The sequence below is a fragment of the Ambystoma mexicanum genome, chromosome 12, assembly GCF_040938575.1.
Source record: "Ambystoma mexicanum isolate Mex_15411 chromosome 12, UKY_AmexF1_1, whole genome shotgun sequence".
In the NCBI taxonomy this organism is placed as follows: Eukaryota; Metazoa; Chordata; class Amphibia; order Caudata; family Ambystomatidae; genus Ambystoma; species Ambystoma mexicanum.
The window spans coordinates 526914251-526942151 of NC_090936.1; the positions used below are offsets into that span (position 1 = coordinate 526914251).

Below are 27901 nucleotides of genomic sequence, written 5' to 3' on the forward strand. Positions count from 1 at the left end.
GTCTCTGGTGGCCCCTTATTGCCATTGCCCTTGTTGCATATGTTGGACAGGAACAATCCAGGGTGCCCGTTCAGCCTAGATATTACACAAAAAACATTTAAGGATTCAGAATCCACTTGATGGCAGATGGGGGCCAGCCTTATTTAAACTCATAAAAGAAGCTAATTTCAGCTCTACATTCTTGGAGGGAGTTGCTGCAGCATAAAAATCAATTGTAGATGATAGAGCTGTAGAGTTGCAACATCAGCCTCCTCCAAATACTGCTGCCAATCCTAATCTTCCAAGTGCAAAGCCACCCTACTATACTCCAGCTGAATATAGTTAAAGAAGTTGACTTTTCTTCTAATTGATCCACATGGATAACTCCGGTATCACTTCCAGAATCAGATAAAGATTTGACATCAGTTACCGGTATGGTTGCTAATAGTTCTCCAACTTCCCTCATGACTGGTCTGCCTGCCGATCCACGAGAAGGGTCTACTCCCTCCTCCCCGTCCTGCACCAATTCTGTGCTCAGTATCAGTCCGGATTTATCTGTAATATGTCCAAAGTCCTTTCCTTATCAATCCAATTCTTCCAAAGACTCCCACTATTCTAGTTGATTTATTCGCCTCAGGATCATTCCAATCCCAGGCCTCCCAACTCAACATATTTGCAAATATAAACAGTTGTGTCAGTGCCACATTTAAAACGGGGATAAAAGAACTTAAGCGGTTTCAAAGCAGTACCAACCGAAAATAAATATCAACTTTCATCATAAATAACCTGACTAACGAGATTGGAGGACCAGAATGTTACCATGACACAGTCCCCAGTTAAACAAAAACATTATTTCTTTCTTTAATGATGTGTCAGGTTAACTACTTTATGAAGAAGAAACTTCTGTTGAGGCTTTTCCACATCACTCTTATCTTGACATTGTGAGGGTCACATCACTCTCTCCTTCACTTTGCTTTGCAGAGTCAGTTATGTGTCTTCGGTAGGTTCTCTGTAACCTCTTAAACTCATTGGACAACTGGGTGTAGAGATTTTGCACAACTCTAGGATGCACCAGGTAAACAGTTGATAGATGTTTTCCACCAGCCTCATGGCTTTGGAAGGGAAACCTTCAATGAGACGTATCGGTCTATCAGCATTATCATGCAGGTGATACTTCAGAGATGTCACAAGCCTTTTCAGTTTGCCAAGATAGAGTTGTTCCGGGGTACATCATCAATCTAAGAGGAGGGATTCCATAGGCAGCATGGCTAAGCATTCTTGACTGTGGAGGTTTGGTGCTGCTTCACTTTGATCTAACCGTTAACGGTCCCAGATTTGCGGCCAAACTAATCTTCTATAGCCGCTTCCTGATGCTTCCTCCTTTCCACAGATGAGTCTCTCTTTTCATATTTCACTGCCTGATTTCCCAGGACCACTGCCAGGTATAGACAAAGGATACTGAGGAAACGCTAGAGGATCTTTGAGAAATTGAGACTAAGAAATAGTGAATACTGGTTATATATAGGAAGCTGTTAATGGTTGCTCCATTCCAAGATGGAGTCCGGTGTGTCACATGTTGCATAAATGTACCTGTCAATTGAGCAGCTTACAAACCAATGCAAGCTATATACTCCTGGACCCTTTGTGCAATCAGGCCTGTTGGCTTTGACATCTCTTCCTAGCAAACAGAAGTAACATACACAAATCCATTATTAATTGCTGCAAGTAGTATGGAAAAAGCTGATAAAGCCAGAAAAGCTCTGTTATGTTCCAAAACCTTTTTACTCTGCAAACTGCACAGAGCATAACGAACTATGAAAGGGTTCATGTATATATTGTGTCATGTATACAACATTCTCTGAAAACATTACTTCATGCTCAATGCCAAAATAAGTGCATGCAGAACAAATGTCAGCTATCCTCATTTTTATTGGTAAAAATCCCATAGGACTCAATGGGAATGGGAGGATGGAAGCACTGGTACCGTGTGCAACAGTACCGGTGCTTCCGTCAAAGTCTGTGAGCGGCGCCCGTCCCGCCCGCCCGGTCAGACCTGGTGGGCGGGATGGCAGGTGCTCACAGAACTTGGAGTGTGCCGGTCTGGTAACAACAGTACCGGTACGCTTACCGGACTGGCGTATTCGTAATGAGGCCCATATGTGTCTATAATTCTTGGCCTCAGGGTCCTCATTCAATATTTTCCAAACGGAACTTTAATCCCAACCACATGAAGTTCATAGCATCTTTTCTCCATCTAACTGTAACATTCTCTCTTTTTGCCCCTTTAACCAATTTTCAAAACCTTGCTTCAGGGTTTTAAACATTTGTCCAGTAATCCAGGCTACTACTACCTCTTTTAAGGGCTGGCAATTGTTTTCTCTGAACTCTTTTTCTTGGATGGATAAATCCATCAAACATGTGTTTCCTCCCATCGTGTCCGGTAAAGCCAAATGTTGTCATCCCCTTTTCTAGCTCCTCAATTTTTAACTTAATTAAATAAGCACATTTTGGAGCCGATCCAAGCTCCCTAATGTCACACTAGCTTTGAGACGCCATTGCCAATTGAATTTATTAATAGCCCTAGGACTCCAGATTAAACAATTACCCAAATTGCTTAGACATGGGTTAATTGCAGGCGTGATGCCTCTAATTGGATAATTCAAGAGGAAGGCACTACCTAAGAGGAAGTGATAACTATTTCTAGTTTAAAAAATATGAAAGCCTTTACAGACAGCTAACATAGCTTGAGAAGCGAAAACATAGTCAATAGTAGAAGAAGTGAAGGCTTTCCAGGTTCTCTCCAACTCCTTCCCCAGAGCTTAGTGATCATTTAGACAGTGCAATTCCCATACTTTCGTCAGATTCCTCCATCTAATGGCATTCAGTTTAGCCCATCTGTTGCTAGAATCACTTTATGGATCTGCCCCCCTAAAGTTTCCACCACAATAACAGATAAGGTCCCCCACAATGACCACAGAGTCAGCCCTGCCCGCACTAAAGCAATCTTGTAAAAGCTCAGCCACATATTCTATTATATCCTGGGCATATAGTATATGGTGATTTCAATAAATGTTGATTTACAAGAAGTCCTTTATCAAGACTCCATCCTTCCGCGTTATTGTTATCGCAACGGCCAATTTCCCAGGGTGAATTGACAGTAACTGATTACTTGACAAACCAAAATCATTCTTAATGGCAGTTACTAGACGTTAATGGCTATTTTAGACTTGCATTTTCCACTCCGCTCACTACAAAATGATGCCCAATGTGTTTTTTTTAAGGGATTCATTGCACACTGAACGGGTGGGCTTCTAGCTTTATAACCAGCTTCAGAAGACAGCAAGGGACACAGACTACAGAGGCACCTGGAGGCCAGGTCACTGAAGACGCCAGATGGGGAAGAGTTTGTAGGACCCAGATGATTCAACAAGACTTGACTGACTGGGTAAGTATCAAAGTAAAGAAATTAGATGACTAATGAGCTCAATACGAATGGACAAATCGCGCCCCATTTATTGTGCTTGCAAGGCAAAACCTAGCAGTATCCCTTCCTAGCCCACCACTAAAGCCAACTCTACCTGTCCTCCACCTCACCTGCCCTTGTACCATCCCTGCAGTCCGACCCCAAAGTTATCACAACACATCCGGTTAACATTTCCAGCCCCCTTCAGAACAATGGGCTCATATATACTCCATTCTTAGTCTGTTTTTTATTTACAGTCCCTCATAGGTGGTCATGTGTTGGTCCCCTTTCCGAGTCGATTAACTCCATCTGACGACTTCCGGCCTCCAACTTTTCAGGCAAGCAGCATTGGTCCACCACCCCCTCATGAAGTTCTGCTAGGGGAGAATACTCCATTGAAGTAACTGGCATAAACCAGCCAGATTCAAAGAAGGCGGTTTATAGTCTCTGAAAGTGCTGATCTTAGCAATCCGTACAGCGCATGACCCATTTTTTGGACTTTGTGGAGCAAGCATTGCCTTTAGCTAACAGATGAGGGGATAGCCTAACAAAGGTCCACTGCATTGTAAAAAAAATCTTGGGCTCTCATGAGTACTAGAGATTGTGCATGTATCCAATATCCAGGACATTGATCCATAATAGATATGCTCACTATCTCATTGTATTAATGTACACGTACTTATAGGCGGCCTACACCGTGTGACATCACACATGTAGAATCTTATCACTGCCCAGGGACTTCCTCCACTGACAAAAGCAAACAGATAATTTAATGCACGGGCAATGAGATTAGGTCTGTCTGAGGGCATAGAATTGACAGTTTGCCAATTTTTTCAAATTCTTATTTTTATGTTTGCTTATTTTGGGGGTGAAATGAGCCAATTTCAACTACCTCATTTTTGGTGACACACTGAGTCTACTGTGGTATACAGATTTGGCACAGTGACTAACATCAGCCTGTGCTCCCCCTTCTAGTTCTTTGACCAGGGTAAGTGGAACCATCAAAGTACAGAAGATGGCAAAGAGCAATCCTTTAAGGGGGATTTAAAATGCTTTACCTGTAATCATTTGTCCATAGTGTTTAGATTGCTTCTAGGTAGCTCTTAGTTATCTGCCCTTAGAAGCCATGGGGCCTCATTACGGGGTGGGCAGTAAGGGGTTAACAGCGCCGGTAAAGGTGCCGGAGCCGTTAACCCCTTACCGCCCTACAAGGTCCACGAGGTCTGGTTTTATCAAACGTCCTTTGCGGGTCCCGCGAGCGGCCCAGCATGCTAACAACGGGCCCGTCATTAACGGGCCCGTTGTTAGCTTGCGCCCCATTCCCATTGAGCCCCATTCCCATTGAGCCCTATGGTCCGGGTTCCCTGAATGGGGAAATACCGGGCCCTCCAAGGTCGAAATGGGCCGGTATTTCCCCATTCAGGAAACCAGGATCCGGACCCGAGTTTGGAGGCAGCCATGCCCTTATCCAAACTCGTAATGAGGCCCATGGTCTTTTGCTTAAGTTATTTAGGTATTGGTATTGCACTCAGCTGTGGAAATGATGAAAATCATGGCAAGTGGTTACAAATACACAGGAAGTGCTTTCAGGTCATGGCGCCCATCTTACATTCATTAGCTGGCAATAATGGTAAGACCATGCTTTTCAATGACCTTTGTGTTACCAGTTCTTTTGAAGTATTCTCAGAACCTTCTTCACGTATTTACTCCGTTCGAGATCCCTAGCTCTCCCATGAGCCCCCATTCTGGTCTTTCCCTCTTCCCACTTGCCTGCTTAACCTTCCTCTGTGACTACTTTTATCCACAGCCTAGCCCACGCTGTCCTGCTCTTCATCACTGTGCATACCTGCAGACCCCATCCTTCAGTAAACCAGAGTCCTTCCCAGTACTTTCTGGGAACTTCTGTGGCATGGTTAGCCCTTCCTTCAGGTTTGTACAAGTCACATTTCTCTCTAATATAGCAACCTATCTTTTCCCCTTTGTCTGAAGGTTTTTTTGGCAGCTGTCCCCAGGACACTGACAATGGGACCTTGCGGGGCCCGGTGGAGCTATGCCTCGAGGGACTCCACACCGTTTAAGATGACAGATCTGGGGTTTGAGGAACTGATCAATCCAACAGAGAGAGAGATTTTAGTATTAAAGGAAGCCTGTCGTTACAGGCGCTCCAGCAAGAAGCAGGGACCTGGCTCTCCATGATTGTCTCCCCATCTCCCTGGGTAGTTCAGACTGACCTTGTTTCAGTTTTGGGACGTCTGCATTGCAGGCGAGAAGGGGGGGGATTGGCGTTTGTCGTTCCAAGATTGCAGTGAATTGCTCAAGGGCTTTTAGTCTTGTCCTATTTTCAAGCATACCATAGGAATCCTCCTCTGGCACATGCAGTAGATACCAAAGAGAATTTAAGTTCCATTTGCCATATTGGCAGCCAGTCAGACCATTGCATGGCTAGCATGTGGAAAGCATTGCTCCATATAAATACAGACAGATGTCTTCACATCACTTCAGGGTACTTTGTGATTACTCCTGATTGTTTTTGTATTTCTCTGATTAATTCCGATCACACTTTTGGATTACTTCAGATTACTTTAGGGTTACTTAATTTCACTTCAAATTACTCCCAGAAAACTTCGTTTTACTTAACATAGATACGATTACACTGCATTACATTTGGATTACTTTAAATGAATATTGCAGTGCTTCAGGTTAATTTGGATTCCTTTCATATTATTTGGATTGTCCTTAACAATACTGTTCATTACTTTGGAACATGTTTGATTTATTTGTGGCATTTCAGCTTGCGTAGGTTTACTTCAAATAACTGTTAACTACTTTTAGGTTATTTCCGATTACTTTAGACCACATTGCAATACAAAGGGTTCATTTCGATTACTTGTGTATGTAACGGCATCATCTGGGATTGAATCAGCAATTATGTGATAACATGTCTGTACTGCAATGCATGGGAAGGTATGCCATGCCATATGTCAATGTCATCCTAATAGACATGAGAGAAAAACATACTTTACAGAAATAAACATGCAAACACGTTCGTTTTACCTTGATGCATATTTCTGTGAAAACAAAGTTTAAGTGCATCCATAATATCATAAAATATGCTGGGATACTCCTACTTATAATTGAGTGGTTGAAAGGCATACTTGGTTAAGATGTTTTTATTACATCAGGAGCATCTTAATTGCAGGAATTATCCCATTACATTTCATGCAGCTGATTTTGCAGGCACAATGGCTGTTATAAATCACCTTCATGTGTCAAGAATTTGCATATTACAGAGAATGAGCCACTGCTGAAGCTACTGGCACATTGGCCTCCCTACACAGATGCCATTAACATGCCACCACATATATTATCTGTATCATACGGGCTTGTCTCATACAGGTGGATAGAAATGCCTATATGAGTCAAAACTAAAATGGGACAATTGGAGGAGTCAAGAACATGACAAATACACAGAAGCGTCAATTCACTAGCTCGCCCCCAAAAGTAACACTGTTTTCAGCATACATTGCTGTGTTGTAATTGATATCTATGCCATGGGAAGCCACTTTGCATGGAATTTGTTTTGTAACAGCGCCCTGATGCCCCTGGGCTTACGCGCTTTATAAATGTAAAAATAAATAAATATATAAATCATAGGGGTTTCGGATGTAACATCGCATTACGTTTGGTCCATCACTAGCAACAGAGGAAGTGAAATTACATGAAAGTTTACACCATGAAAGATCATTTATTTTATTTTGGTATGTATATAGCGCACAAAGCCCAGAGGCATCTAGGCGCTTTAACTTAAGGATATGTTTACAGTAAGTGCTGGAATCAGACAGGTTACATAGTTATAGAACAGGCAAACATAGGGCCTAAATAGTGCAGAAAAATACATACCTGGGAGAGCTCACCTCTTGTTGAGGGGAACTACATCAGAGTACACATAGGGGACATGGCAGGTGCATAAAAAACATACTTAGGAAAGTTCGCCTCTTATTGCGGGGAACTGCATCATAGTACATATGATGGACACAGTAGGTAGGTAGAATACATACTTGGAAACGCTTGCCTTTTGTTGCGGGGAACTACATCAGAGTACATATGATGGACATAGTAGGTAGGTAGAATACATACTTGGGAAATCTCACTTCTTGTTGCAGGGAACTACATCATAGTACAAGTAGGGGACATGGCAGGTACATAGAGAACATACTTTGGAGAAGCTCACCTCTTGTTGCAGGGAAGTACATCATAGTAAATATAGGGGACATGGCAGGTACTAGAGAACATACTTTGGAGATAGTACATATAGGGGACATGGCAGGTACTAGAGAACATACTTTGGAGAAGCTCACCTCTTGTTGCAGGGAACTACATCATAGTGCATATAGGGGACATGGCAGGTGCTAGAGAACATACTTTGGAGAAGCTCACCTCTTGTTGCAGGGAACTACATCATAGTACATATAGGGGACATGCCAGGTACTAGAGAACATACTTTGGAGAAGCTCACCTCTTGTTGCAGGGAACTACATCATAGTACATATAGGGGACATGGCAGGTACTAGAGAACATACTTTGGAGACGCTCACCTCTTGTTGCAGGGAACTACATCATAGTATATATAGGGGACATGGCAGGTACTAGAGAACATACTTTGGAGACGCTCACCTCTTGTTGCAGGGAACTACATCATAGTATATATAGGGGACATGGCAGGTACTAGAGAACATACTTTGGAGACGCTCACCTCTTGTTGCAGGGAACTACATCATAGTATATATAGGGGACATGGCAGGTACTAGAGAACTTACTTTGGAGACGCTCACCTCTTGTTGCAGGGAACTACATCATAGTATATATAGGGGACATGGCAGGTACTAGAGAACATACTTTGGAGACGCTCACCTCTTGTTGCAGGGAACTACATCATAGTACATATAGGGGACATGGCAGGTTCTAGAGAACATACTTTGGAGACGCTCACCTCTTGTTGCAGGGAACTACATCATAGTATATATAGGGGACATGGCAGGTACTAGAGAACCTACTTTGGAGATAGTACATATAGCGGACATGGCAGGTACTAGAGAACATACTTTGGAGAAGCTCACCTCTTGTTGCAGGGAACTACATCATAGTACATATAGGGGACATGGCAGGTACTAGAGAACATACTTTGGAGACGCTCACCTCTTGTTGCAGGGAACTACATCATAGTATATATAGGGGACATGGCAGGTACTAGAGAACATACTTTGGAGACGCTCACCTCTTGTTGCAGGGAACTACATCATAGTATATATAGGGGACATGGCAGGTACTAGAGAACATACTTTGGAGACGCTCACCTCTTGTTGCAGGGAACTACATCATAGTATATATAGGGGACATGGCAGGTACTAGAGAACATACTTTGGAGACGCTCACCTCTTGTTGCAGGGAACTACATCATAGTATATATAGGGGACATGGCAGGTACTAGAGAACATACTTTGGAGACGCTCACCTCTTGTTGCAGGGAACTACATCATAGTATATATAGGGGACATGGCAGGTACTAGAGAACTTACTTTGGAGACGCTCACCTCTTGTTGCGGGAGTTGGGGCAGATATGCATGCAGGATGTGATATTGAAGGTGGTACATGTTTAGGAAGGCGCAATCTGGGATCCGAAGGCCACATTGGGTAAGTAGATGAATAGGGAGAGGACAGCTGCGTAGCAAGGGTCATCTCATAAAGATAGGCTATGGCGGTCAAGCTGGCAAAATAACGCAAGGGATTACATGTAATCAGCAGCACTATAATATTGTTTGAGTACAATATATCATAATGAAAATAGGAATGTGGTTTTGGTTAGTGCAAAGGCAAGATATGGTATGGCGATAGTACAGCAGGTATGCAGGCCGTAGCAATGATAAAACGGCTTGCATTGCAAAATGATCATTGCAACATTGCAAGTGTGTAGAACTCTTGACAAAGGATGCGAAGTAGTGGATTAATGCACGCTTGTTAACCCTACATGGACGGAGACATCCGATGGGCCAGGATCCATCGGTAACGTCAATGTTATTGTATTAGGAATTGAGGGGCCGTACCCTTTTTCTTAATCTTTATTCAATTTATTTTTCTTAATCTTTATTCAACATGTAAAGTTATAGTATGTTACATGAGAGTGATTCAAAGCAGACAGAAAGCCCAACAATTGGAGAAAGAAATTAAAATAGAAAGGATCTCTTTTTATTTACCTCAGCAATCAGATTTGATAAATCAAAGGTGTCGCAAAGCAGTGAACCACGGTTGCAAGCAGCAACATTTAGACTGGTGAACGATGCACCAATCCAAAGGGTGTTTTTTCAAAGCAGTACGGATCCTCACACATTAAGTTTAAGAGTTTGTGTCTGCTGCATCCGAGGATGTAAGATTCATACTCCTGCGGCACTTATACAGACTTGGGCCTGCATGAAGCAGCCATCCTAGCATTGAGCAAAAACCACAAGTTAGGATGCACATTGAACCCTTAGCTTCTTCCATTGCTCACCTGGCCGTTGGGAATTTCTTTTCCATTTCACAATCCATCCAGTTACAACAACAGTGAGAACAACCAACAGACCACAGATCACAGGAAGAAGAGGTGCGAGGATGTGTGTATCCTGCTGTGTGTCCCTCTCTGCTGCCCCTAGAGGTAAACACTGGATGTTAACACATGCATATCCTTGCAACTGGTTTACCTTGTTATTTACCAGAGGTAGCCTTTGTGATAGACACAGAACAGTGTTAGAAGATAGATTCGCCCAATGTCCAGCAGAGTGTACGTTTCTGTGTCGGTGTTACAGTAGACGGATAACAGAATGTACAGAACTCCTCTGTGATCACACACTGCACCGGAGGCACAGACAAGACTATAAAGAAGGACCTAGACAAAAAATAAGATGGAGGCCCTCTGGATTAGACTGAGACGCAGTCAGGTGTCTTACGTGGAAACAGAGAGAAGTCCTGCAGATTATGGGAAGCACCCAATGACAGGTGGTTAATCATGTTCTTGGGTCACAGAGAGTGTGATTGTGAGTGTAAAGCATAGATGGAGACTTGAAAGTTACAAAGAAGACACAGGTGAAAGCCCTGATGCGAGTAAGCAAGCATGCATGGAGGAACATACGTCAATTTCCCTGTGCCACATTGTCAATGAAAGTGAGCAAGCCTGGGGCGCTTAGGTGCAAGAGAAGTGTTTTCTTTACATAGGTATTGTAGCTCTAGCCATGGAGATACTTGCCTAAAGTCAGAGTGAATGAAGCAAACGAAAGAAAAGACTCTGTGACTCATACAATATTCTAACTATTTTATTCTTGTACAACACAACCTATTTTACTTTACCTGAACAAGTAACCCCTGCATCATGCCGGTGACTACAGTTATGCTCCTCCAATCTCTTTGCTACACACTGCCAGAGGAAAGACTCTGTCCCTGAACACATGATGCTGTCCAGCCACACAGGGCCCGTTCCTTCTCCAAAATGGGCACTGGACACCGCTGACACTGCATGTCCACATTCCATCTGCCTGCAGACCACCTCCGCCATGGGGATCCCCCAAATGCTGTCGCACACGGTCCCCCACCGGCTACTGAAGTAGATTTCCACTCGCCCAGAGCAGGAGTTGCTGCCATTCACCAGTCTTATCTTGCCATAATCTGTGACAGAAGGGGAGTGTAAGGAAGAGGGTGGTGAATGTTTATGTAGGGAGGGTTGCGGAGAGATGGGGGAGACACACATTTAAACAAATGAGTGGAGGCAGACAAAGAGAAAAAGAGGAAAAATGTGGGGGGAAGGTTAGGTCTGATGTATAAATGGAGAGGAGTAGAGACACAAAGAGGAATATCCTAGCAGAGACAAGTTAAACTTCCTGTTGAGTAAGGAGAATCCACATTTAGGTGATTGAACCTGTTGGTACTGGGCCTCTCGGGACTCTCATGCTTTTCATATTTTTCTGGTGCTCCATTTCACCAAGGTATGCTTATCATTACTACAATTCTAAGCTGCCCATTGTCCCCACGACTTTCCTTTGCATTATTTTTTCTTAGGCATTTATTCTTACGTAAAATGTGCTGCTATCCCATTCCTGTCCTTACAACACCACACAGTTGAGTCAGCTCACCAACATGCCCACTATATGGTACGATTCAGCCTTCCTTCTCCTCTCAGAAGATTCCCATTGTTGCAGGGGTTGCTATTTCCCCCTCATGGTACCCTCTTCTAATCAATTGATGTTTCCCAACTGCTGTTCTGTTGTGGCCAACACTGAGGTCCTTCCTCTTTCAAATTCTCTCGATTTACCTTTTCATCATAAATGAGTCCTAGTTAAAATGCGGCTTCCACCCTTATCTTGATTTTCTTGTCCGTTCTTTCTATTTCTTGCTCTGAATTAACCTGGTGGCAGTTAAGGGGTCTTCCCACAGGAAATGCTTATGATCCATTCTGGTTTTTCTACTTCCTCTGAGGTCTGGATGATTGTGGCCACTCACTCACTGATACTGTGAATTGTCACCTCATATATTATCATTCCAATTGCTAAACCAGCTGCTTTTGATTTTATATCTGAGCTAATTTCTTAATCTTATGCTTTCATACACCATTCATGTGTTTATTGGTGACTTTAACCTAAACTGGGGTAACGCTTCTGACCATGCCACTCTTGTTCCTTTATGACTTTCTACCTTGACCCCCCCATCTGAAATATTGCAACCTGGGTAACACTCTTGAACTTCTTATCTTTCCCTCTCAGGTATCGCCTAACTTGCCAAGTCCCAAAGTGCCCATTAGATCCTCCAGCAGTGTGTCACTCTAGGTCTTGGGTGCTAGACTCTGCTTCCACCTCCTACTCCCTACGTTCATACAGTGGAAATGACCTTGCTCATACCTACTCCAACACTGAAACTTCTGCTGGTGATGAATAGGCACTCTTTGGCTGAGAACATAGCATAGTAGTCCTACTGACTCATAGCAATGCAATGACCTTCTCATGAAAATATCAGCTCTCTGGATATTAGGCTGCCATTCCTGTTGTACTTGAAGCCCTAGAACTCTCTATGGTCTAAACATCCTATAGGGTCTACACTTCTTTTCTTCATTTAGAAGACAACTCTTCCAAAAATTAAAATAGCAATTCAGTGTGGTCCAGAAGTTCCCTAATCCTCTTCTATCATTCTCTGGTATTCCCACTGTTTATCTGTCTCTGCTCTGCACGTATCCACTAGTTCCCTAGCCACCTTACTATACGATGGCCAATATTTGCTCTGTTATTGCAGTCAGTTTAACCACTTCCATCTCTGATACATGTAAAGTTTTATTCCAGGCCACACTCCGCTGCATGAAATTCAATTTGATCTCACCTATAGAAACTCCAAATGTCCAGAACCCCAAGAATTCCATCTAGATTCGTGAAATATCTTATTCCTGCTTCTCTCATCAAGGCCATTCCTGAAGCTGCCACCTACCTTTGGATTCCCAAATACTTGGATTCAATATTTATTTGTCTCATGGAATTTTCCCTGACAGTTTGTTACACCAATATTGTAAAATCCAAATGGTAACCTCAGGGACCCTTCTGACTATTGTGCCAACACTGGTTTCTGTTTCCTGGGCAAACTCCTTTTAAAAATATGTAGCATAGTAACATCACCTTTACCTCCATCCTTGGCCTCAGCCTTGTAAAATTGGGTCCCCCCTCACTATAGCACCAATAAAGATCATGTGCATGTTGGATGGCAGCAATGCCAGCGTGCATGCACTCCTAGAACTCTCAGCATCATTTAATAACATGGACTCTGGAGTATTGCACTCTATTTTTACCGCAAACATGGAACTTTATTTTTCATGTCCTGGAATTGCATTAGTTCTTTAGAAGCAAGACAGTGGGAATGTTGCTCTTTCGGGGACCAAGTTCCTTGCTTGCACAACTTAAGCCTATTATTCACTCAGCTATGTATCCTATCTCTCTCTGGTTCTATGGGCCTTGCATGTTCAAATATATCACTCCCACTGTTCTTCAACCACACTGCATTCCCCTTCACTATCCCATCCAACACAAGCTGTGCTTCATAGTCTCCATAGCACTTGTCCAGGGTGCCTCTGCATTTGCTGATAATTGAGGGTCTCCAGTGACTACTGATGTTTGAGTTGTCAGGACATTCTATGCCAAGACAACTATTTAATTCACTGCCAAACCTTTTGATTTTCCGCACCTGTCTGCTGCCGTCAGCAAATTCCTGATCCTCTCACCTTTTCAAGGTTTGAGAGCCGTAAAAGGATTTTTCTTCACCCTCATCTCCCCTTACAGCCTCATATTAATAGTTCCCAAGTTTGTTTATTCCTCCTCTTTTCCTGCTGTCCTCAATCTCTGTTCTTTTTTCCTCACCACTTGCTTTCTTGTATCTGTTCAAAGTACTTTTGGAAACAATTTCCTATTTTTTTTTATCTCGCTCTCTCAGTGTTCTTTATTGTTTTACATTGTTTTTACACTTCTGTTAGCTTTGTACAGCACCTTATCTCTAAGATAAAGAGCACCATGTCATATGTTTAGGTAAGTAAAAATCGTGGTATATTGTACTTTGTAATGGCTAAAGATTTCTACATTTCACTATTGAACAAAGCAGTCCTAATGAAATAAACTTCAAAATAATTCATTTTAAGATTGAAGGTCGATGTGTTTATTGCTTTTTGAAATTAAATATACTGGATTACACGTTTATCAGCGAGCAATGTGCCTGATCTGAGATTATTTATTTAGCTGGATGGATAGCTTATGCGCTAAGCGCTGGCTTCTGACGGGAGTCCGCCTAGACTTTGCAAGTTCAAATCTCTTCCTGACCGAAGCAGCCTATCATCCTTCTACGATGATAAACTGAGCATCATCAAATTGGGTAAGAATAACAGCTCTTATTATCGTGCGTAATTTCTGAGAAATCCTGCATAAACCACTATATAGAAACCTGGTCTAATTGTTTTTTCTTTTAGATTCATTTTGTGATGTTACATTGCAGTGGTTATTTTGAATTCTTAAAGTTAATATTCAATCAATATAAATGACAATTGGTGATTTCAAACACAAAGATGTTTTCAAATGAAATCTCCAGCGAATAAAATGTTGTGTGGGCAATTCACATATTTTAGCAGTGGACCCTTGAATTATGCCTGGAAAAATAGCAATTTACGTAGGAATAGGTTATACGTAAATGACATATGACACCTGATTTAGAAATGGTGATTCTCCAATGGATAAGTGTAATGATGCATGCGCTTGATCTACAAGTGCACAAAAAGGGCGCATGTAACATAGCAGCAGATTTGAAAAAGAGGGGATTAGCAAGTGTGTGTCACAACTAGCCCTTGGGGTTGGAGGTGTGATGATACCACAGACCCTTTGTGTTACAGCCTTTGTAATACCCACTTTTGTGTTTGTGAACACCAATCAAGTTTAAACTTACATGAGCATTCACTAACATTACCAAATGTTTGTCCAAGCTTATCCACAAAACTAATATACACTGGATTGGTCTAGCAATAAGTGAAGGAGCCTGAACCAGTTGTTCTCAAAATGGCAGCAAGTATGCAGGAAATGTGAACAATCATGCAAGCATTACATTAGAAGAATTACTTTTTTTTACAAGTATGCATTCAATAATAAACAGTGTGTGGAGCATGCATAGGTTTGTCCAAATTTTCAGCATGTACAGTCATAATTCACAACCACACCTATGCATATCTTCTGCATGATCATGGTGTAAATCCTGCAATGTAATTTGTACCTTAGTGAATTGGCTCTTGCCAGTCTGCGACACTGTAACAATTCCCTGTTCTTGTTAGATGTGTAAAGCTACTGAATAAACAGTTAAACCATACATATATATTTTCTTATATTGGTTAGAGACATCGATATTCAGCTGAAGAATTATATCATTCACGTGAAACCCTAGAATATACAATATATTTGAAGATTATTTCAAACACTAACAACAGAATACAAAGAGGTGTGAACAGGTACCTGAACATATGACTCCACTCTCCGTGGAGTGATCGCAGTTTATGATGTCGCCTTTCTTGGCCCACGATCCTTGGCAATCCTGAAGTCGCCTATCATTGTCGGTACAGTGGATGTGATTGGCCCAGATGGGTCCAGAGCTTTTTCCGAAGTAGGAGTTGAGTGAAGCTGACACTGCATGACCGCATGTTAGTTCCTTGCACACCAGTGTGGCGGCTGTCAGATCCCAACCGTTATGGCAGATAGTACCCCATCCTCCGCGGGCATAATGTAGTTCCACTCTTCCAGCGCAAGGATCTTTTCCATTTATGAGCCTCAGTCCAGAATCTAGTTAACAAGACCAAGTTTTCCTCTTAGAAACCATAGCAATTGTAGATTTAAGTTATATCTTTCAGGAACATTGAACACATTTGCATGGGGTGTTCCTAGTTCAATTAAGGGAAATGTCCTTTTGTGCTTTTTTGCTTTATTGTGTTTGTTACACGCAGAATACAGAAGTATAACACATTATAAAAATATAGGGATTACACATAATGACAGATTTCATGACTGCTTAAGAGATATCCTTGGACAGGTATTATTGTAATTTACAAAACAAATACAAGAATAAATATCAATGAAAATTGACCAATTGTCCTCGTGACAGACACAATATTTCTCCAGTGAGATAGCAGTTGATTATTTCCTGCACCCACTCGTTAGAGGTCTTGTGCTTTAATATCTCACCATGTTTGCAAGACCATCAATGTGCCTATTGCAATGAAATTAAACCGAAATAAAACTACTATTACAAGTATTGGTGTATGGCTGTGTCTAATCAGTATACTTGTGTTGGATTCTAATATCCTCAAACGTTTGGTCACATGGCTATGATGTATATCAGATCAATGGAATGAAGACAAATCAATATGTTATAGTGTTGACATTTGACATTGGTTGCTACAAGAACATGGAGTACACAAAATAGATAATACATTAATATAACAGGATTCAGTTAAGAACAAATCCCTCTAGACCACTTAGATGTTACATTCTATGATTGGTTCCTATATGGTGTGACTTCTGAAATTTGCGGGCCCTCTTTGAACATTGGGTCCTCCAAGATAAGCAACTGGTAGCAGGGGAGTGGTTGGTGGGAAAGCAGGAGCCGAGCACGGTTGCTTTTGCTAAAGTGATTTAAAATGGTGATATGTGGAAGATGGGAAACCATGTTCCATAAGCGGCTATCAGCCAGTCCACAGTCCATGTTCTGCAGTGGGCGAGTAGGAAGAGGGCAGTGCTCAACCAATCCCAAAGATCATCCTTTCTGTTGCCTGTGATTCAATTTTGGAGCACATTGACTTCTTCTGATCACTGGGTGTTCTGTTGTTCACGTTGATGGCACGCTACCTGAAAGATTCCCTCCCGGCCCCCAGTCTTGTGAGGTGGCCTTGTTGTGGCATAAAACATAAAGCAATAAAGCACGTCATTGCATTAAGGCAACAGACAAAGCACAGTGACCTAACCTAACCCAACCCAATAAACCCGGCCCAACCCAACCCAACCCAACAGAAGGGAGCCAGGATGTCACTGCATGCAAAAGACAGACATACTGCCATTCTCACCCTACCTACCCATTTTGTCCCACATCTACCTCCTCCTTTCACAGTCTAATTAACTCAATCAGCATAGGTAGTTGAGACGATATTTTCTCTCTACAAATGGCTATGTACTACTACCAATACTAAAGATGTTTTTCCCAATGTTCAACAGTGCAGCACTATATTTGTATTCAATATACAATAACACTATGTGCAATATAAAACATTTCTACTACATTAACTTGATGTTACAGTCAAGTGGACATGCAGTAAATGTATATCTGATAAATGTGCATGTGAATTGCATGTGACTGCATGTTGTGCATGTGTTATGCATGTAAACTATAGCAGAGACTTCAACTGTAGACAGTTGCCCTTTGGGTTGCTAGACTAATTTACAAGGGCCTGATCCCCCTTTAGCGCTGCAATCCATACAATACAGCTGAGACACATGAAAAATTCGGTCCAGTTATCACAATCACACACATAGAAATACTCTCTGTGCTAGAAAACATTACATTGTATGTCTAGTATAATACCTTTTAACTACTCATCTCTGCAAGTAATTGAACAGTTGCTTGAATTCCAAATATTATCATTATTATTGTTGTATTTATTGAGTGCGGACCTAGCATCGAGAAGCAACGGAGCACTTTACAGAGGTATACAACAATACAGATACACAACGTAGCATTTTACAGAGGTATACAACAGTACAGATGCATAACGGAGCACCTTTCAGAGGTAACAACAGAACAGATATACAGCAGGGGGTAGAATACAAAGGGGCACAGAGGAGGAGTACAGACATACAGGGTGGCAGGGAGGAGAGGGGCAGACGGCATTGAGGGAGTCAAGTGGCGCAGGGGCAACTTGATGGCCTAGGTGTTGAGGTGCAGAGACTACTTGAAGAGGTGGGTCTTGAGTTCTTTTCAGAATTCTAGGAGCATGGGGGAGTGTCTGATGATGATGGGGAGGAGGTTCCATAGTCCTGGGCCATAAGCAGAGAAGGCTTGTTTACTGGTCCTTTCCTTTTTGTCGCGGCGGATTTCAAGTCTGCACATGTCCTGTCTTCTGGTGGTGCGCTGTCCACCAGATATGCTGAGTTTTCACCATGAGGTAGTTGGGTGAGTTGAGGGCGACTGTCTTATAGGTGATGCAGCAAGACTTGAAGGTGATTTGTGGGTGCAGTGGGAGCCGGTGAAGGTCAATGAGGGCTCGGGTGATGTGGTTGAATATGCATAGACCATTGATGAGGCGTGTGGCCACGTGTAGGACACTTCTCAAGGGCACAAGGGAGGACAACGTGAGGCCTTCGAGGAAGGCATTGCCCCCATCCAGGTGGGATAGGACCAGTGCTTGAACAGTGGATCTAAAGCTATCTGGAGGGATGAAGGGTTTGATTTTCCACAGAAGGGAGAGCTGATACCAAGCTGTCTGAGTTTTCTTAGTTATGTGTGTCTTGAAGGAGAGGTGTTTGTCGATGTGGAACCCGAGGGATTTGGTGCGAGAGGTGAGCTCTGGTGTGAAGTATGCAGGGTTCATGGTTGATTGCCAGGTCTGTATGTCTGGGTGTTCAGTGTTGTTAGTGAGGAGTAAGAATTCAGTCTTTGGGGGTTGAGCTTCAAGTATGCACTGGACATCCAAGAATGGATCAGTAAGAGGCAGATGAGTCTGTGTATGTCCTTGATGGAGTCGATCTTGAGGTATAGCTTTGTGTCATCGGCATATTGGTTGATGTGAATGTTGAGTGTGGCTAGGAAGGCTCCCAGCAGCTCCATGTATAGTTTGAAGATCACTGGGGAGAGGATGGAACCCTGCAGAACTCCACAGGTGACGGGTAGCATTGGCAATCTAGAGCAGTCCATCTGAACAAACTGCTGGTGGTTGGCGAGATAGGACTTGAACGAGCTTAGGACAGGGTTGCTGATCCCCATGCACCGATGTAGGGTGTCTGTGAGCACCTGGTGGTCTGCAAAATACTATTTGCATGCAATCTAATGTTCTTTTATTTTCATGTTTGTTCAGACTAAGGTCTGGTGAAGGGCCGTTTACCCTACAGGGCTTTGTGGCCATAACAATGGTGAATATGCACACATCAGGTAACATGATATAACATACTAGGGCAATACTTGTTCTCTCTTCTCCACCTGAGACCAGTCTGGCATTGCTCATGGTGGGGAGGATCCTTTTTGTCATACTCTCCTTCTGTATGCCCCAGCAATCATTCTGTGCACATCCAATTCCTGGCTCCGACACCTCTGTCAGGTGGGCTCAGATTTACCAGGACCCTGATTTGCCATCAGCAGGTGTGGATACAATTTGATTAACACTCTCAGGAACTCTTGAGCACATCTCATAGCCATTACACATCCACAACATGACTTAGCCCACTAGCACCACCACATCAGTGATGGCCTCCATGAGGGTTCAGTCAGGGAATAAGGGAAGCAATCGTCAATTATTTTGATTACATTTTCTTCTGGTCAAAATACTAAAATCTTTACACTCACCCCAATGACAACTGACACTCACCTTTATGTTTGAATTTCCCTACAAGTTATGGGTTAAGTATGTATGTTTCTGTCTGATTTTTCAAATGTTTCCAACTCTCCATGCCGCTGTTTCCTTTTCAACTGTGTTGTTTGTTTGTTTATTGTTTGCTTGTTAGGCGCTTATGCAGCAAGTAAAATACAATTTCATGCATCCACAGGGTGAGTGGAGGGAACAAGGGAGTGAAATACATTACAAAATACAATATTTAATAAGAGCAGAGGAGGGAAAAGGAGGAAAGACGAACCTATTATGCCTTGTGACTATTCAGAACGTGCAAGTGCAGCAAGGAAGAGGTCAGAGGGCGTAAGTGCTGGGGAGTCTGGGTTCATGGGTGAGCCACAGATGAAGTGCTCAGGTTGTTGAGTGCTACATGTGCAATCTGAAATTTCTGTCAAACTCTAAAGTCCTGTTTAATGGAATTATTGATGTGTAAAACTGGGATTTGAATCCAGCAAATCCGTGTTTGATGAATGGGGATTTGCAGGCACAATGGCATGCAAATCCCTGTTTTACACACAAATAATTCCATGAATCAGGGCTTTAGGCTCTCTGTTGCACTACATCCTCACAGAGCTACTTTGCTCCTGCACAACCCCTCCACTGAACTTTCTCTTCAACACTCCTTCCCACCATACGGTACCGTGTTATTCCTGCCTCACACAATCCTCCACCTTCACTTTCTTATTGTTCTAAGCTCATACCCATCCTCCTATAATGCATCCCTAACCACTGCAACTTATGCCATTCACTTTTTCCGTAGGTTTCTTGCACTCCCTACAGACTCTCTCCACCTTGCCAATTCCCCTCATCTCTTCCACTCTAGCCTCTGCCTCTTCCTAGCAGGTCCATGCCCTTTGGAAAACCCACAGAAGGCCTGCAGCCTGATTTACACACTCTAATCTCATCTAAACTCCTTCTATCCTCTCACCTCAACTTTATTAATTGTCCCTCCACCTCTACATGTACACTTGGGTACCAGAATGCCTAACTTTTCTGCAATAATCCCCTCCTCTCCTTCACCACAGCTCTTGACTCTGTCAAATCATCCTACCTCATCCAATCTAATGACTGCTCATTCAATCAAAACCCCCCAAACCCTCTTGCTGCAAGCTATGCAAGCTTCATCTAGCCCTTGTTCTTTCACTTATTCCCTATACGTTAACGACTTTGCCCACTACTTCTCATTTAAAATTGAAAGGATTTGAAGCACCCTCTACATGCTCCTATTCCTCTCTCCTGATGCTTCTTCATTCCACCATATATTGCTACCACCTCCTCCTTTAGCTATTTTCTCCCAACTGCTCCAGAGAAATGTGCATTCATCCTAAGGACTGACAACCCCTACTGCACTCCTGCTGACTCGTTTGTACCACCCATGGTCACAGAGCTTGGGCCTCTAGCCTGCTCCAACTCCTCCTCCCCTTTCAACATCTTTCTTTCCCTTGGAATCTTTCCAGCCTGCTTCATGGTAGCGTCTGTTCTAACAACGCTTAAGAATCCGTTGGTTGATGCTGATAATCCTGCCAACTAACTGCCTATATCGATTCTAAAACGCTTGAATGACTTACCTCCAACAGTATTGCTTCTTTCCTGAACACTAAAGTCTTCTCCAGTTTGGATTTTGCATCCATATTCTATAAACTGACCCTCACTCACATTTCTAACTTTCTGACCTTCGTCACCATTATAACCTATCCTCTCTCCTAATCCTACTGGCCGTCTGTCACCTTTAATAAGGTGGGGGCATTCCTCTCTTCTCTGAACCCACACTGACCTTAGAATTCAGGAAACTGCCCTTGGCTGGCTTGTCTTCTACCCATCCTGTCAGTCCATCTCCATTTAGCAATGTACCTATGTTGCTATCTCCCTCCACGTAGGCAACCTCCAAGGCTCTGCCCCAGACAAATAATTCGTCACAATCTAAACTTCCTCCATCTGTCAGCTGATCTTCTCTTTTTGGTTCTTTACGCACCTCTTCTGGGATGACACAAAAATATTTGTTCTATTCCTACCTTCACCCCTGAGCTATCTTCTTGCATATCTGCTGGTCTGTCTGCAGTCCATCACTCAATGAAATTCCATTGTTTTATGCTTAACTCCTCCAAGACCACAGCAATCTACCTTCCAGTCTCCAATGCCCATCTCTCCTTACGTCACCCATTTCAAATCCACCTGACTTACTCTCTCCTTGCCCGGAGACACACAACCTTGAGATCATTTTGTTAACAACTTTAACTTTCGTACTCTATCCCTTGTACCTCAACTGCAGCAAGGATTAACCTGTTTAAAATCTGAAAAATCCTCTTTCTCCTCATATACAACTCGGCTAAAACCTTCATACTGTCCTTGCTACTAAGCCTCCTTGACAACTGTGTTAGCTTCCTCCTTGACCTCCCACTCTACTACTTCTCCCCACTTAATAACACGCTCAATTTTACCACATGCAGCCTCTAAAATCATCCCCAATTGTCCCCACTCTTCTCCCATCTCCCAACACTGCCTCCATGCCAATTGGCATTACATGAAAATCTGATTCATCTTTCAATTGATATTTCTTGTTTTTGAATGCTGGAATGAGCTTGTAATCCCCTACCACACTAACACCACTCATCCATGCATCCTTAATCCCTAAATTCCCTGACCACTCTGCTCTTCGTCTTGCTTCCGCTCCTTCTGACTCCATGCCCCACATCACTCAACTCTCTTCCTCCTTCTAACCTAAACTAAAACTCCTCCTCCTTAACCAAGAGGAAGTACTCTCTACTTTCTCCCTTCATTCTATATACTACTTTGTCTATTTTCAAGCCCCTCCGATTACTGTCTGTCATGTGTCTTTTCTGCTCCTATTTCTATCTCGCCGACCTGCTACTGTTCAGTTGCTCATTACCTTTCCTGATAATGTATGCCACCTGACTCATGATTGCCCCATTGACTGGTAACTTCTTTTGTAGGGGTTTCTACTGTACACTCAATAGCAACAAACACTAATACAAGTACAGATTTTAATGAGTTACATTTCCTGAGAAATCAAAACGTCTATATTGTGAAACTAACAGCAGAACATGGCACACCACCCATCACTTGTGATCTTGCATATGATCCCAAAAACAAATGAACAATGAGAAGAACACAAGGACAAACAGAAAAAAGGGCATGCAGACATATACCCATAGTGAATTCTGGATAAAGACAGTTGAGTGCAAGTTGTCCACATGAAGTTTAAAGATGAACATTGTTTTTTCATATCTCGATTGGAGGACCATGCCAGGGATCCAGTCCTCCAGTTGCAAATGACCCCCTTGTATGTCTCCCTTGTCATAGTGCCTACCTACATGAGGAGTCAGCTACAAAAATAAACCTTCCAAACTACCTTTCCAAACCAACAGAGAAGGGGAATCTGACTCTGCCATTCCTCCATGTTGTTTACGCTTTTCCTTGTTTTCTTGTCACTCATCATGTGACTTATAGGAACAACCACAAAAATCTTTCTTTGTGTCTATCTCCCTATCTTAGTAGGGTCTTGGACCTGTTGCAGCTTTTACAAACTTCAGGTAAGTATTGAATTGCAAGTGTCTGCTTGTACTGGAAATTGAACAGAAGACATTGCTGCGTTTTCTGTTGGCAGGCATAACCCATTTTTTATTTGTATTTCCTTCCCAGTACTGCATGGTAGGCTGGATTAGCAATATTCCCTCAGTGCACTGTTGGGCAGGCTGGTGGACGAAGTTGGTATTCTGATACCTGTGTAATTGATGTTCATCAAATCAGACATAGCAGTGGTAGTCATGGCTGCTGATGAGCTGCACTCATGTCTCCTCGCCGTGCTATATCGTGCACCAGAGTTATCAGCAGAAATTGAGGAGATGTGGGAACCGATTCACCATGATTGGTTTATTGTATCGGGGGCTGCACACTTTAAAATGTGTTGCGTGGCTGGTTTGTTACAGGCTAGTGGATGAATGCAAGCACGCTAGCCTGTCTTCACAAATAAGGCATAGCAAGGTTAGCCAGTATGGCAGCAAAAGTATTTCCTTGCCCCTCAGACCACGTTCCCTCTCTCATGTTTAAACTTACTGTGGGGAGTTGGATGAATGACTAGGATCTTGTACAGAGATCTCTGAGCAAAGCAAGGTCAATGAGAATATTGTTAGAGCCTGGGCCCAGCCTCACCCTCCCCATGGTTGCAGAGCAGACTTGGCCAGCTGCGGCCACATTTCTGTTCTGTTCACTGACACTCTGCACATAAGGATGTGCGCTCAGATCATGCGCACCAAGTATGTGGTGGTCAGCCTGAAGTGAGCGTTTGACTCCCCCATTGCTAACACATTATTGCTAGTGTTCCTGGGGCGGGACCCATAATTATGGAAACACATTCTTGTAGTAATAGGACTATACTCTGTTCCCTGCATCCCTTCCGTACCCTCCTTGCCTTTCGCTCTGGCTTTGAATCCAATGCTGTGCTTTGGGACATCTTCTTACCAATGATTTCCATGCAGTGGCATATCTATCGGGCAAGGTAGAGGATTTTTCCACTCAAAGGTTAACCTCAAGGTTTTTGTCCCCTGTATGATTTGGATATGGGTGTTTGCCTGAGACAGGCATAACCATAATTTGGGGATTTGGGTATGGTGGGGGAGTGAAACTATTTATTAGTAACTGTAGGGGAGGACTGGTCCATGAGGACCCCCCTCGCCTGCGCTTTCTCCCCAGGTGAGGACTATGGCTCTCTTGGGCGTCCCCTCACGCCACCCGGGCCCAGGTGGTGGAGGGTTCACCCACTGGAGACATTGCCCGCACGTATTAATTGCCCACATGTATTAAAATTCAGCTAGGCCCAGAAACCATTTTGTCTGGTAAAAATGGTGTGAGCTCAGCACACTGTAGTGCGGCCCCCACCCTTGGAGGGTTTCAGTCATCCTTGTTGCCGCAGCACCCTGGCAGATCCGCTGCGAGCACGTTCCCACGAACAAGACGGACATGAGCTAGCGTAATACCCTAACATTGTAACAGTTCACCTCCCGCAGTGTATCATCGCTCCCAGCATGACCCGGCCAGCAGGCCTGGGCAATGAAAAGAACAGTAAAATAGACATCAGGTGGCAGACAATCTCCATACATTGATGTTAAAACCACTCGCAAAATATGCTTCCTTCCACAAAATGCCTTATATTACAAAAGCCTGTAAAATGTATAAAATATGAAAAAGTATGCTTCCATGATATAAGTAATGGCGAGCCCACCCCATTTCAGTTGGGTGCTAATGATAAAGAAATGCACCAGGAATGTATTTGTTACGAGTATCACTGGGAAACTTACACCCCATGGGCTCGCGCCATAACTGAACTAATGCTGCTAGAGGACACACGAAAGATGAATGTAACCATACTGAGGGCCCATGTGAAGGATGCACGAGAAGGCGCATGTCATGTGTGCATGTCCAGGCCCCATATGTACCACCACCGCCACGAATAGTGGCGGGTTACTTTCTATGTTCTCCACCAATCCTAATTCTACCTCACTTATTGCAAATATATATATACATATAACTAAATGCTGTACTTATTAAAATATAATGTATGAATAAGGTGCTCAGACTGGGTATAATCGAGACACATCCAGCAAAGCTTAAATGCATGTTTTGTATTGCTTACAATAAGTATTATAGAGTGTTCGAATGTTTGTGATGTTTTTACCTAAATCGGCAACACACGAGGGAGATACCTTTGTGAAATACGTGCAAGGCCATTCCCACTCCCACCCTGCGAAGGCTGCCAAGGCATGAGAGCAGAGACCGCGCCGCGCTGCTTTACCTCCCCCAACCAGACTGGAGCCGCTTCAAAGACTTGTAAACCCCTCTGTAGCACCCAATGCTGCCACCCGCCACCTGCATTATTTACAGCACAGCAGTAAACCTCTGCCTGAACACACGCGCCCCCTCGTAAACCTCGCAACCCACCGGACCATCTCAGACTTATGGCCCTGTGCAATCAGGACACCCAACACTTTGACAACACACAGCGGAACATCCATAACAACTTCTAACAAGGCAGAAAGACATGTACCGCCCGTCCCAGGCCCTGAAGCTTAGCCCCTCGACCTATGGCCCCGGTCAACAGGACACTGGTAACCATGTCCTGACGTATTACCTCCAGACCCCTCACAAGGTGCATTCCTCCTGTGTTGCATTAACCCGTAGTATAACCTATTGGAAGATTTACTAAAGAAGATAATATTGAAATTGTTGAATGACTGCGGTGTGCATGGCCTAGGGCAAATAAGTCAGGAAAAGACATTCATCTCTGTCTCTGGCCGCGATGGCACAACAACACCGCCCGGATGAACTCTGCCACCGTGCCAGGCCCAGCCCAACCCACGAGGCTGACCAGTGACGTCTTCCAGCCAAAACCAACCACATCGCAGCAGCACCTATAGTTAGTCGTCGCCACCCAATCCCCTTGAACTTGTGCCCCCTATAGTGTATAGGTTCTTATGACGTTTTTTGTAAATATATACGCCTGTCTTTGCTATTGTCAGACAGAGCGCTCTCGGAGTTTGCAGAGTTCTTTGCATGCCCTATTCTGATTGATAAACTCCCATTTACGCTCACCCGCACTCTGTCTTGGCCTTATTCCCATTTTGGGAGAGTCCTTCATTGTCTCTCATTGCGGGGAGGATCGTGCTGGTTGGGGACGCTTGCTTTCAGTGGTGACCCCGATAGCGTGATTTATTTCTCTTCCTAACTCATTATCGCCGTCCCCTTTTGGCACGAGAATCTCCGGTCAAAAAGGGATACGCACGGTGAGCCGGCTCCGGGAGGCTGCCCGCCAACGGCGACCGGTACACTCAAATAGAGAGAGGGTACGGGATCCGGTTGAAAAATCCCCTTTGAGTACCGCTCGCCGGAGCCGGGGCTGACTGTTGAGCTGACGGTGGCACTGCCTGGACGGACCCAGTTTCGGAGACTATCGGTTCAAGACGGGCACGTGAGTACTGAGTGTGAGCGATTGTAAAGGGAGCGGGGAGAGAAGTGTAGGACAGGGAACGAGAAGGGGGCACGAAGATATACTAAAGATTATTCTAAAATTTCCTTTCTTTTTCTTTGCATATGGCCATTAGGATCAAGAGGTGAATAAGAGATAAAAGTGACGGGAACCTAGCTCCGAAAGGGGGTGGAAGGCGGCGCCGCATAGTGCTATATTGACTAGTACTGGGAATATATGACGAAGTGAAATACAAGATAAAAGTGTTCAGCAAAAGGGGGCACTGAGAATACATTAGTGATCGCTATTACTTCTTTTCTTTTCTTTTTTCTTTAGGGGTAGGGGGAGAATAAAAAGCGAAGATCAGCACGAACTTGGGAAGAGAGCAAGAGAAAAAGGGGGCCTACTAGAAGGGGGAGAGCAGGTTAAAACATATACATATATGCCTATGCGCATCAGTCTATCCAAATAAGACGGACAGGGACAGCCGGCTAGGGAGGAAAGGGAGGGCAGCTTGAATGGTGAATTGAGTGTTACCAAGAGGTGTGTGCACCTCGTATGTGTCAGGGGACAATTTGATGTTGTGAATGTGCATAGCGGTTATAAATGTATAATAGTTGAATGGTCATGGTAAGTGTGACCGGATAAAACTTTTTCGAAGGCAAAGTTGACACAGTGAAGTGTGAAGTGTGTACCTTTTTGATTTCCGGATTAATATTGTCGAAATAAATGATGGGTTGCTCTTGTATGTGCCCCCCCCAAGAGAACAGAGTAGACACTGTGTATAGCCAGGTTTGTATTGTGTAATAAGGGGACGGGGGGAGAGCCCAAACGAGCCCAACATTGAACGTGAAGTAGCATAAGAAAAATAATATTGACACCACATTTACAGTGTAATTGCAGACACACAGAGACACACGAGCACTAGGAGGGCACAGAGATGGGGGCCGAAACACCCTTATCACATATTTGTAAAAGTCTTCCAGGGTACGCGGAGCGAATTAAGAAATATCACGACCAATGGGTAACTGAGTTGAAGGGAGAGGGGCTACCCCAGATATGGCCAGAGGGAGGGTCATTTGATAAAAGTGTCCTGGATATGGTGGTCACATGCATTTTCTTGAAGTACAAAGGAAAGCAGTTGCAAAATAGGAGGGAAATAATAGATCTTTGGAGGTTGTTTGAAGAGATACCACCGCCTAAAGCACCAGCAGTAAATCCTGATCTCCCATCCACCACAGACAATCCACTGATGATACAAAAAGATATCAAAGAATTGTCAAGTGTAGCGCCACCAGTAGAGGTA

At 43.5% G+C, this 27901-nt stretch overlaps 1 protein-coding gene across 3 annotated transcripts in view; it reads right to left on the reverse strand.

Annotated features, from left to right (window-relative positions):
- LOC138513745 (scavenger receptor cysteine-rich type 1 protein M130-like) overlaps positions 1 to 27901 on the reverse strand; it is a 490460-nt gene that overhangs the window by 338048 nt on the left and 124511 nt on the right. For all 3 annotated transcript variants that reach the window (XR_011281805.1, XM_069628827.1, XM_069628828.1), the window contains exons 4-6: positions 15484 to 15807; positions 10820 to 11134; positions 9987 to 10124 (exon numbers count right to left, since the gene is read on the reverse strand). Coding sequence is in view for 2 of the 3 variants with exons in the window: in XM_069628827.1 (XP_069484928.1) it covers positions 9987 to 10124; positions 10820 to 11134; positions 15484 to 15807 (777 nt within the window). In the remaining variant the exon portion in view is untranslated. The remainder of the gene's footprint in view (positions 1 to 9986; positions 10125 to 10819; positions 11135 to 15483; positions 15808 to 27901) is intronic.